At 33.4% G+C, this 12,557-nt stretch overlaps 1 protein-coding gene across 1 annotated transcript; it reads right to left on the bottom strand.

Annotated features, from left to right (window-relative positions):
- Positions 1–6,452: 6,452 nt before the first annotated feature.
- On the bottom strand, positions 6,453–9,010 carry LOC131041834 (receptor-like protein Cf-9 homolog). Its single transcript, XM_057975053.1, has one exon. The coding sequence runs from the start codon at positions 7,994–7,996 to the stop codon at positions 6,893–6,895; it is 1,104 nt and encodes a 367-aa protein (XP_057831036.1). The 5' UTR covers positions 7,997–9,010; the 3' UTR covers positions 6,453–6,892.
- Between the last annotated feature and the right edge of the window lie 3,547 nt (positions 9,011–12,557).

Genomic DNA, 12,557 nt, shown 5'->3' with positions numbered 1-12,557 from the left:
ATGAATACATTCTTGATAATCTTCTTCCCTTTCATATAGATTTAGACTAGGGTGCGCAATACATATCTCTACCATTCTCTACCACTTTCTACTCTAGATTTTAGATCTAGATTTTTCTTTGCATATGTGTTCGATATCCAACTTGGTGTTCCAGTTATTCTTTTTGTATCCACTATTTAATTGTTCAAAATATTTATTTTTCCATCATTAACCCTAGATCTCATATGCACATTTCACAATATCATTTCCTTTGCAATTAAGAAATAAAACTTTAGTGCCTAGCTTTCCTATCAAGACTCTAGTTAGGCCTATCTTTTTTTTAGTCTCATAAAAGGTAAATTAGGATCTTCAACTTACATTGTTGACCTATGATCTCATTTAAATACAAATCACATACCTATGATAATCATGCTATTTTAGCATTTATTGCTTCCTTATTTTCTATCTGTATGGAATATACACACTTTTTTGAGACTAATAGCTATTGTTGAGGTGGAAACACCAACATAGGATTTGAATTATGAAAGATCCTATACAACACAACTCATCTTATCCACTTTATTATGTGTGCAAGTTCAAATATGATAGAAAAAACGTTACAAGAGCATTGAGAAAATAGCTATAGGTTGAAACAAAAATCAAATGAACAAGAATTCCTTGACAAAGTTACCTAATGTGCCTATCCTACTTTTCTGAGCTAGATTTATAGCAGATAGTAGCAAAGAGCCTCCTAACTACATTTTTGGGTCATCTCCCATAATTTTAGACATCTTTAGGCTAATGCACTCAACACCCATATCCAACACAATTTACTCAGAATTTTAGATCTAAATTACTCTCTATATCTCTACACTATATCTTCCTTATTGTTTTAGTTATCCTTTTTGTATTTTTTTGTTTGTGAAATTCATTCATAATGCTATCACTCATCCTATATCACATACACATACTTCACAACCACATTTATTTTATAATTGAGGAATAGAATCCCATCACCTAGCTCCCCTATTAATGATAAAAAATCAGGCTATTCATCTTCCAAAGTTACAAAAAGCCTTTTGTGATATTTAGGTTATATTAATTTGTCTTAGAGTTCTCAAATCTATTTGTTTTACCTACCATATAGATTGGGACTTACACTATTATCCAAAACTTATTTTTATATTTTTCAATAGTTGTGGCCACACTCACATATTTCACGTTCATCATACAACATACTAAAGTACAATATAATGTTAAGGGTTTCAAATGAGTTAATAAAATCTATCACCTCTCCTAAATATGATGCTTGCTACTAACATGATTGTTGTATTTTTTGTCATCTTTTTTATTAATAACATTTATCCAATAGGAATCAACCTCTATCATTATTATGTTTTACTTCTTTGACATGTTTCACATTCCTCTAATCTTGTATGAATTCTCACTTATGGCAAAACAATATTAGGCATAATTTTACATCATTTCTTTACTCATTCTAAATTCTACTAAATTAAAATATATAGGATAAAATTATAAATTAGATTTAACCCAAAAAGGGGTGTGTAAAAGTTAATTTTGAAGGTACCTCGAAGGGAAATTTGGGACTATTAAAAGATGGCTTGGTAGCTATGTATTGGTAGTGAGATATAATGGATAATGAGGTAGAAGAAAAAGTGACTCTCTTGATAGTTAAATTGGTTAAGATATTATCGGTCTCCAAGTTTCACTCAATAAAAATTTACAAATCATAACAAATTCATTGACAATAGAAGGAACATAGAATTTAATGTTAGACAAGATAGCGAAGATGATTAGAAACTTGATTTTAACATTCCAAAATTTTAAAATTTCTCATGTAAAACATGAGGGGAATGTGGAGGCAAATAAATTCCCTAAACTAGAAAAAAAATTAATGCAAGAGTATGATCAATAGATATGGGAGGGTATTCAAGGAAATCAAAAGGATGAGGTGGCAATATGGGGGGTTGGTACCTTGTAAGTGACATTAGATAAATAAATGCCAAACATTTATTGTTGTACTAGCTGAGAAGGTGATGGAGTGAGTTGTAAGTTATAGACAGTATCAAGGATGACATTTTCATTTCATTCCATCTTGGTGAATGGAAGTAGAAAGAAGGTAGATAGTGATGATGCAGGCCAATTTCTCATTGTAGACTTTGTAGCTAATGGTGGCTTTCTTGGAGAATATTATTAAGGATAGGTTCAAGCATGTCTTTAGGTTTAAAGATGAACCTTTCCTCCATAAATGAGTGTCTTACCGGGTGACAAATTCTTGAATACAAAATTTAGGTACTACACAAATGCAGAGATTGCATCTTTGTTATTGGTGTGGTGTCTTAAATTAGGATCTAAAAAAGATGTACACTATCTTATGAACAATTATGTAACAAAGGAGTGGTATTGGGTTATGGTCTCTCTCAATGCTATAGTGTGAATGGGGCATTGTGAATGGGGGAGGGTTTTATGGTTACGAGTGGAGATTGGCTCCACGTTGGGGAATTCTGTTGTTCTTACCATTACGTTGTTGTCCCTGATGTTTGTCACTCCGATGAGTTTCATTTGGCATATGGTTATTAAGATGACAGGTCGGATGGTTGATTCTTTCGTTTATGTGAAGATCCTACATGATGACTATTTGTCTACGGGTCACTTTGTTGAGTATATTCAGCTATGATGTAATACACTTGGCAATTATGACTTAAGTCATGATGTTGTTGAGTTGTCCCACTTGACAGTTGGTTTTTTATGAAAGTTACTTTGATAAATGTCATTTCCCTTGGCATGTGGACAATTTATGATGTTCGTAGAGAGGTTTTAACACTGCTTTGTTGGCACTTGATATACTTTGGATTTGAAATATTATGTTATTCTCTTTGGGCCTCTAATATCATATTTTTAGTTTTCTTTTGAAAGCAACATTGAACCCTAGCCGCCATGTATCATTCGCAACTTCTATCAGACAGTTTTATCATTGGTTCTATTAAATGGTTTGTGCATATTCATGTAAAAAGATGCACAAGTGAATAGTGGACTTCGAGCTGAAGATGAACATGCGCCATACAGGTTTTTCAGTCTTTTTATTTGCCCTTTGGCTGACATAATCAGGTATTTTTTAGTTAACAAGTTAAAGGCCAAGATTCATATTAGTGTTCATTGAAAGGCTTAACTAGTTTCAGTTGGATAAAAAATCAGTTTCTATGATAGTTCTTTCCATAATGAGTTTTTGAGTTTTTGACAAGGAATTTTTTAAATGTTTTAAAATATGCATATTCATATAAAAATCAAAGATGAGAATAAGGAGTTATGAGATGCATCTCTGTCATTTTTCCTTGAGCCAAATATGAAAATAGAGAAGAGGGTTTGAAGGAAGTTTTGAACATATTATAGTTAACGTTCTTTAAAGGATTTTTTTGGTCTTTGAGTAGTCACGAGCTATTGTGGTATTGTAATATTGAGTTTGGCAATTTATAATGCTCATCAACAATATATTTGACATCTGGTTTGGATTGAAAATGTTCCTCTTAGTTGTTATCAATCATTATTTTGGAACTACAGTTACAATGCAGTTGTAGGGTCAGTGTTGAGAGCAACTACTCACAGGATTTTAAGTTTGTAAGGTGTTGAGCATAGACTCCACCAGGGTTCATTATTTTTGAAGTTGTTTGAACTGTGGTTGACATTTACAATAAAGTGTTGAGCAGAGACTCCACCATTGTGATAAGTTGATGTTTTGAGATGGAATAAAGTTGGCAAGTTACAAGTGGTTTTTTATACCCCATGAGGGTTTTTTCCACTTATGAAATTCTTGTGTTGTGAATTGTTGTCTGTGAATCTTTGTTCATTGTTTTATGTTCATTCAATTGGTCAGGCTCTGATACATAATGTCATTCATTTATCTGCAAATTATTGTCAATAAAATTTGTTATGTTCATTGCATGTGAAATTTTTGTTTCAACTGTCAGCTGTAATAAAAGATGTGTCACATAGAGCATATGCAGATTATTCAATAAAATTAAATTGAACTATAATTGAACTATCTTATTTGATTCTGAAAGGATTGAATACTTTATAGGATTAGTAGTTCTCTTATTTTCAACTTAATTCAAACCTTTTACTGTGTTAGAAAATCTTAAAAAATCTTTTCAAGTTTGCCTAGGTTTTATAGTTGAAATTTATCGCACTATGATACACCCCCACTCTTAGAGTGAATCCAGTTTTAACAAATTCATCACTCCCTTGCACTTGTTTCTCATTTGGAGTGTAAATTATGACAAAGAGGTTCGTCATGTAGACGCAAAAATTGGATTTTGTTTTAATATATATTATTTCAGAGAAAGGAAGGCGAGAGTGAACAGATAAGAAGATAGGTTACAACCAAAGAAGAGAAGCCAAAATTAGATTGAAGCAAAGTGAAAGAGGGGGAGGCTCATGGTATCAAAGAAAAAAAGTACGAGAGGAGTCATATCTAAGAACTCCAAGGCTACCAGGTAGGGTGAGGTACAATGGTGAGAGAGAATTCTATTGCCATAATGTCTGTGTGGTATAGAATAACAAATTCATTGATGAAGGAAGGAACATAGAATTTAAAGTTAGAAAAGATAGTGAAGATGATTTTCAAATTTCTCATGTAAAACATGAGAGGACTGTGGAGGCAAATAAATTCCCTAAAATGGCAAAAAAAATCAATGCAAGAGCATGATCAATAGATATGGGAGGATATTCAAGGCAATCAAATGGATGAGGTGGCGATACGGGGGGTTGATACCTCGTGAGTGACGTTAGCTAATTAAACACCAAACATTTAATGTTGTCCTAGTTGAGAAGGTGGTGGAGTGAGTTGTAAGCTATAGATGGTATCAAGGATGACATTTTCATTTCATTGCATCTTGGTGAATGTAAGTAGAAAGAAGGTAGATAGTGATGATGCAGGCCAATTTCTCATCGCAGACTTTGTAGCTAATGGTGGCTTTCTTGGGGAAGATTATTAAGGATAGACTCAAGCATGTCTTTAGGTTTAAAGATGAATCTTTCCTCCATAAATGAGTATCTTACCGGGTGACAAATTCTTGAATGCAAAATCTAGGTACTACACAAATGCAGAGATTGCATCTTTGTTATTGGTGTGGTGCCTTGAACTACCATCGAAAAGAGATGCAAAAGAGATGCACACTGTCTTAGGAACAATTATGTAACAAAGGAGTGGTGTTGGGTTATGGTCTCTCTCAATGCTATAGTGAGACTGGGGGAGGGTTTTGTGGTTATGAGTGGAGATTGGCTCCACGTTGGGGAATTCATCACTCCCTTGCACTCGTTTCTCATTTGGAGTGTAAATTTTGACAAAGAGGTTCGTTATGTAGACATAGAAATTGGATTTTGTTTTAATAATATTATTTCAGAGAAAGGAAGTCGAGAGTGAACAGAGGAGAAGATACGTTGCAACCAGAGAAGAGAAGCCAAAATTAGTATGAAGCAAAGTTAAAGAGTGGGAGGCTCAAGATATCAAAGACAAAAAGTACGAGAGGAGTTGTATCTAAGAACTCCAAGGCTACCAGGCAGGTGAGGTAGAATGGTGAGAGAGAATTGTATCGTCATAATGTCCGTGTGATGTAGAATATGAAGAACGGAGGTGTGATGTAGAATATGAAGAATGGAGGATTGTTAGGGTTTTTAGTTTTCTTTTTGTTTCTTGTAAAAAAATATATATTTGTAAGTAGTAGAATGGGAAGCCCCATTTTTTTGTACATTTTTATGTAGATATTATGGTAGATAAGATTTTTGTTGTCTATGCATTCATATGCATTCAAAACAATAAAAAAAAATTATGTAAAAACTATGGTGTATAGGATAGATGTAGACTTTAAATGTGTTTTAATTTAAAATCACATATTGTCGTAGAATCAATATATGATCACAAAACTAAAAGACATAAAATCTTACAAATTACATCTAAAATATCAAGTTTGAAACAAAGTGACATAATATATGTAAAATTTCACTAATATATAATAATGATTTAATAAAAAATAAAATACTATAAATTGCATAATTAATGCTCTCAATTATCATGAATATAAATTCTTATAACAATTTTTTAAAGATATTATAAATTAAACTTAATAAATCTATTTATATAAATATTATTTAATAAATTATTATTAATTTTAAGAATTTAAAATTTATCATAAATTTTTGGAAAAAATATTTTAAAAATTTATACATGACAATTGGAACCACTATCGTCCAAATATAATTTAAGAAATATGAAATGTTAAATCTTAGAATCTTTATAGTTTATACACATTATTGCTGTTAATCTTCTACGAAATGCGATCTTAAAATAGTAAGAACCGGATTATATACTAACCAATAGTAATACTTAAATACTGTAGACATGCAAAGCCATATGATGCAACCAAGACACAATAATAATAGATTTACAAGAGGCGACAGAGGGTCACCGTTCACACACGGCTAATGCCGTGACAGCATACATGGGTATTTTTATTATTTATGATCTTACACAATACTACCTTCAAGCAAGATTCTGACAATACAATACACAATTAGCTCAATAAAATACCTCAAGACTCGAGAGTTGAACAACTGTGGCATAGTTTTGCATGAGTCTTGTTGACGTAAGAACCTTTCATAATCTCTTATTACGGATGGAAGGAAACATCTTCTTTAAATTCTTGTCTACCCACTTGAAGTATTTCTCCCTCCATTCGTCCCTTACTGCAAGCAATAACATCACACAGGAAAAACCTGCTGCATGTGATAATCCTAGTCCAATAGCATACCATGGTATTCGGTTTCTATAATCTTCCTTTGCATCTTGAATATCATTTGTAGAAGGAAGGGGAGGAGGAAGAGAAAATTCTGGCCATGATCATTTCTTTGGAAGTGGACACCCTTCTAAATTTGGATTTCCAGAATACGATGTATTTTCAAATGTGATCATTTGTCCTCCTTGCGGTATGCTACCTGAAAGGTTGTTGTTGGACAAATTTAAACATGCCAATAAAGTCAGAGATTGAAATTCTGCAGGAATACGTCCAGAAAATCTGTTTGTAGAAAGGTCCAATGACTCTAGCTGAACCATTTCCCCAAAACTAGGAGGAATAATTCCATTGAGGTTGTTCCTTGATAGATTAAGAAACCTTAATCCCTTCAGCTTTCCAAAATCAAAAGGAATGTGTCCATTTAACTGATTATTGGAGAGATCTATGCCTGTGAGTGTGGAAAGTATATATGGGTAGTGGAGATGTAAGCCTTTCACAATCATGTCCAGTTCATCATGAGACAGAACTTCATATACCCATTCCTCGAAAGGGCCGATTCCGGGCCATGACTTATCCCCCTTGTCTCTTGCATATAAACGATAAGGCTTCAACATAACAAATAACATATGGCCGTCTTCTCTTGCCACACTCATTGCACGTAAAGATGCAACGCTGTGTGGAATAAAACCTGATATATTGTTAGACGAAAGGTCTAAGATCTGGAGCTGCTTCAGATGGACAAGTTTTGAAGGAATGCAGCCGCTGAAACGATTATCCTTCATCAACAACACTTTAATGGCGGCTAGATTTCCAACTGACTGAGGAATTTCCCCAGAAAAATTATTTTGCCCAATATCTAATAGCTGTAAGGTCTTACAGTTGGTGATTGAGGGAGGGAAGGCTCCACTTAACTTATTATTTCTTACAATTAACGAGGAGGAGCATAGACCATGCGGTATGGTTCCCTCCAAGCTATTATCCCCTAAATTTAACACTTGAATAAACTTATAATTGGCAAAGCACGGAGGAATATTTCCATTCAACTTGTTGCTTGACATACCTAACTTTACAAGGTTAGTTAAAGTGCAAAAGCTTTGAGGAATAGAGCCGATTAGAGCATTGTCGTTAAGCATCAAGAACTCTAGATAGGGAGGCAACTGAGATGGCACGTTTCCAGTCAATGCATTCCTAGACAAATCCAGTAGTGTCATCCAACGAACTGATCTGTTCGGGATAGTAAGGTTGCCATGTAAATGATTTCTTGAAAGGTTCAAGTGAATCAACTCATCAAAGTTCTCCCATATCCAGGAGGGGATTTCCCGAACAATATTGTCGTCAACCAGTTGCAGTCCGCGTAATGAATATTCAGTGAAAAGCCAATCGGGAATTCGACCACCAATACTACATGAGGTAATATCTAAGCCTCCTAACTGGAACTGGGGAATCCAAGTTGTACTAATATTCAGTACACAATCAGATAGAAACACAAATTTCAGTTCTGCAAGGTTATGAAACAGAGTATCTGATATAGAAATATGGGAGAGCCAGAGAATCTTTACAGAGGATGCTAATGTCAACTCTGAAAAAGTAATGTTCTCACGGAAGGAAAAATGACGAGCATACAGCTGGTCGAGGGACGAAAGACCAGCAAGCTGAAACTTCTCGTTGAATTGGTTAAAAGAAATGCTCAAGTACTTAAGCAAGGAAAGATTTTGTAGACAAGATGGCAATATTCCCCTGAATTGGTTAAAGGCTATATCTATATGGCTCAGATTAGTGAGCTGACAAATGAAAGGAGGAACATTCCAGTCAACCTATTGTTTTTCAAATGCAAATAATTAAGATGAGAAATATTTCCTAAACAGGAAGGAATAGTACCAGTTAGACCAATGTTCGTTAGGATGAGGTATTTGAGAAAAGGAAGGTTGCACAAACTACCAGATATTAATCCACTCTGCACGCCCTGCTCTGCACTCAAATTCACCCGCTCTACACGGTAAGTGAAATTATTGCATGATATCCCATCCCACTTGGAGCAACAATCAGTTCCATTAACCCACGAACTGAGAATGCCATCAGAGACATTCAGCGCTTCTTTGAAGGAAAGAAGAGCTTGGGATTCCTGGGTAGGACAATTGAATCGACCAACGCATGGGTTTGTGAAAAGGATAGTAAAAACTGCACTGATCAAGGCAAAGTTAACAAGAGGAACAGCCATTGCTTAAACGAGGATGGACAGCACAAAGAATGGGACTTTTAGAGGCACATTTATAGGATAACTACCCCTTAGAGGCAACATCTACCTGGCACCCAGAATTTATCCTGAACTGTGTTTAATTATTAATTAAAAAAAAATTCATTATATTTTAATTTTTATTTATTTAAAAAAAAACCATCAAATGATAAATCTGGATGTTGCATTGACAATGACCCTGAGTTACTAAGATTAACTAACATAGATGAGACGTAGCTCTCTCACTCAAATGTAAACAGGAAAAAGTGTTATAGTCAATGCAGTGATTGTTATGGGCAGGGACAGAAAGCAAAGCTTATAAATATAAACAGTTGGGTGCATTGATTAGAAAGACATTTTAATTGGTGAGATTATCAATTCATAATAGAGACATTTTAATCTGTATAGTTTGGAGCTATGGTGAAAAATTAACATGTCATAAGATGTATATTATGCATATATTTTTTATTTATTTATAATTATAATGTATCATTATCTATTGCTAGTTACATAAAATAATATTTATACATATGAACATTTGAAATGTATTGAATACAATGTGTTAGTTGTTTATTAATGGTGAAATGAAAAAAATAAATTAAATATAAACAATTAACTATATCCACCACAATGCTTTGATTGTTTATTGCTAGTGACAAATATAATGTTTAGAAATATATATAATGGATTCATTAACTGTAATATATTAATTATTTAAAAAAAATAGTTAGCACTATTAGAATGTGTTGACATAGCTGGAAATGTTTATTTATACTAATGACTTTAATTTATTTGTTGTTTTATTGAAAACAATATATTGCTTGTTTATTCATGGTCACACACACACACACACACATATATATCAGTAATGTATTGACCACAAGGTAGTTGTTTATTGGCAATGATGTTAATTTCATTGCACTTGCAATTTATTGATAGTGGTAGAAAAATTGGATATAAATATAAGTAGTTGGTGCATCACCTATCATCCACTGGTTTATTACTAGTAGAGATGAAAACGAAAGGTTATAAATATAAATGGTTGAGCCAACGATTAGAATGTGCTAGTTTGTTTATTTTTTGATGATATAAAAGATTTCTTATAAATATAAATAGATGGTGCACTAAATATAATATAATAATTGTTTATTAGAAGCCCTTGAAAAGTAGGTGATAAATATAAATGGTTTTTGCATTGACTATAATGCATTTGTTTTTTATTGGTGCTGACATGAAATATTTCCTACCATAATAAATAGCTACTACATTCACAACAACATGCTTGATTATTGGTTGCAATAGAAAACAATTCATATAAATATAAATAGTTGGTTTCTTAGCTACAACATTATAGTTATCCATTGCTAGTGAGAAACTAATGATTATAAATATAAAAATTTGGTGTGTTGACTTTAATGCAGTAATCGTTTACTCATATTGATAGAAAATAACACTACAAATATAAATGCTTTGTGAGTTGACTATAATACATTTGTTTTATTTTAGTGATCATTGAAAATAATAATTATAAATATAAATAGTTGCTAACTCTGGGTTCAGTTCGAGTCAAGACCAGGAACAGACAAAGAGCAGATTGTAGCTCAGATTCCAGAGGAGTGGGAAGACCCCGAAATTTTTCAACAGAAATAAGCAAACTAGAGTTGAGATTGTTGATGGCTCCTAGAGAAATATTCAAGATATGGGGATTGGTTCCCCTACTTTTGCTAAATCAAGATCATATCTTAAAATATAAGAGGGCTTAACTACCCCCATAAGCATCATCTCCTTTCTAACTTGGTGAGGGATCATAAAAGTGATATTTGTCTTGTGCAAGAAACTAAGATTTCATCTGACAAACTTTTTGAAATAAAGTTGGAGACCTTTAAGGACTATGGTGTTTACCATTTTTATGCAGATGGTGCATCAGGTGGCATTGCTTCTTTCTGGAACCCCAAATTGATTCAAGGTATGACTATTGTAACTAGTTCTAATCATATTGCTACTAGATTTACTAATCTATTGAATGGCTCTTTTTGGATCATTTCCAATATTTATGCTCCTAATAGTAAAAATTGCTAGAAAGTCTCTATGGGCTTCTTTGGTAGATTCTAGACAAATCTTTCCTCATGAGAAGTGGATTGTGATGGTGGATTTTAATACCCCTATCTCTAGTTTGGAAAAGATGGGAGGGACTTCGATCTCTAAGGATACTAAACAAGACTTGTTAGATATAATTAATTCTCCGGGGCTACTTGATCTAGACATAGTGGTGTGAAGCTTATCCAAGTTAGACTAGACCATGCTCTCCTTTCATTGGATTGGTTGAGGGACTTCTCCTATAATCTTTCATCTTTATCCAGGATCAATTCTAATCACTTTCTGATTGCTCTGAGTATTGCCCCCCTAAGTAGAAGAAAGGCTTTTCCATTTAGATTTGAGAAAATATTGACAAAAAATATAGAGTTGTATGATAAAATTGTTGAATACTAGGGTATTAATATCCATGGTAGAACACTGTAAAAAGTGGCCAAAAAATTGGCACAATGTCAAGGTTAATATCCAAAAATGGAACAAATCTTCTTTCAGAAATATTTTTCAAATGAAAGATTCTCTAAAAAGGGAGCTTGATGATATCCAATAGCATATCAAAAATAATTGTTACAATCCCCATACTATGGATAGAGAAGTTGAAATCCTCACGAAACTTTATGACATCATCTGTAAAGAAGAGGAATACTGGAAAGAGAGATCTAGAGCTATTTGGCTTGAAAGTCAAGATAGAAATACTAAGTTCTTTCATATGACTACTCTGAAGCATAGGGCCTCCAATATAATTAAGAGGATATCCATCAACAATCATTGGGTTGATAAACAGGAGGAGATGTGCTGGGAAGCTCTGTGTTTCTTTTCTTCCCTTTTGGCTGATGAGGGCCCGCTGGATTCGATGGCAGAGGAGGAGATTCTCAAAGAGATTTCATCAAGTTTATCCCAAGTGATGAATAAGGATCTAGCTAAAATCCCTTATATGGAAGAGCTCAAGAAGGTGGTGTTCTATTTTGAAGGAAATAAAGTACCTGGACCAGATGGTTTTGCTTATTTTTTTCCAGTTGTTCTGGAACATTGTGGGAGAGGATATTATCAATGTGGCTAAGTATCTATTTGGTTCCCACTCTCTCCTTAAAAATATCAAAGCCACTTTCATTCTGTTGATCCCCAAGAAACCAGATGCCAACTATTTTTGGGAATTTAGACCTATAATTTTATGTAATTCTATTTATAAGGTGTTTTACAAAATCTTGATTATCAGATTTAAAGAGGTCCTTCTAATTTTGGTTTCAAAGTAGTAGAATAGTTTTGTCCTGGGATGCCAAATTCTGAACTCTATTATTTATGTTCATGAGAATATTCATTCCCTCTCGATTAACAAGAAACCTAGTTTTCGGCTGAAATTGGATCTGCTAAAGAATTATGAAAGGGTGAACTAGAAATTCCTTATCAATTTATCTAGGCTTTTGTCTTTAATGAAAATTTTATCCAAT

Source organism: Cryptomeria japonica, chromosome 11 (genome assembly GCF_030272615.1).
Source record: "Cryptomeria japonica chromosome 11, Sugi_1.0, whole genome shotgun sequence".
NCBI lineage: Eukaryota > Viridiplantae > Streptophyta > Pinopsida > Cupressales > Cupressaceae > Cryptomeria > Cryptomeria japonica.
This window is presented reverse-complemented; position numbering and strand designations above follow the sequence as displayed.

Coding starts and splice junctions, on each gene's coding strand:
- LOC131041834 (XM_057975053.1), bottom strand. CDS start 7,996: ATGACACTACTGGATTTGTCTAGGAATGCATTGACTGGAAACGTGCCA.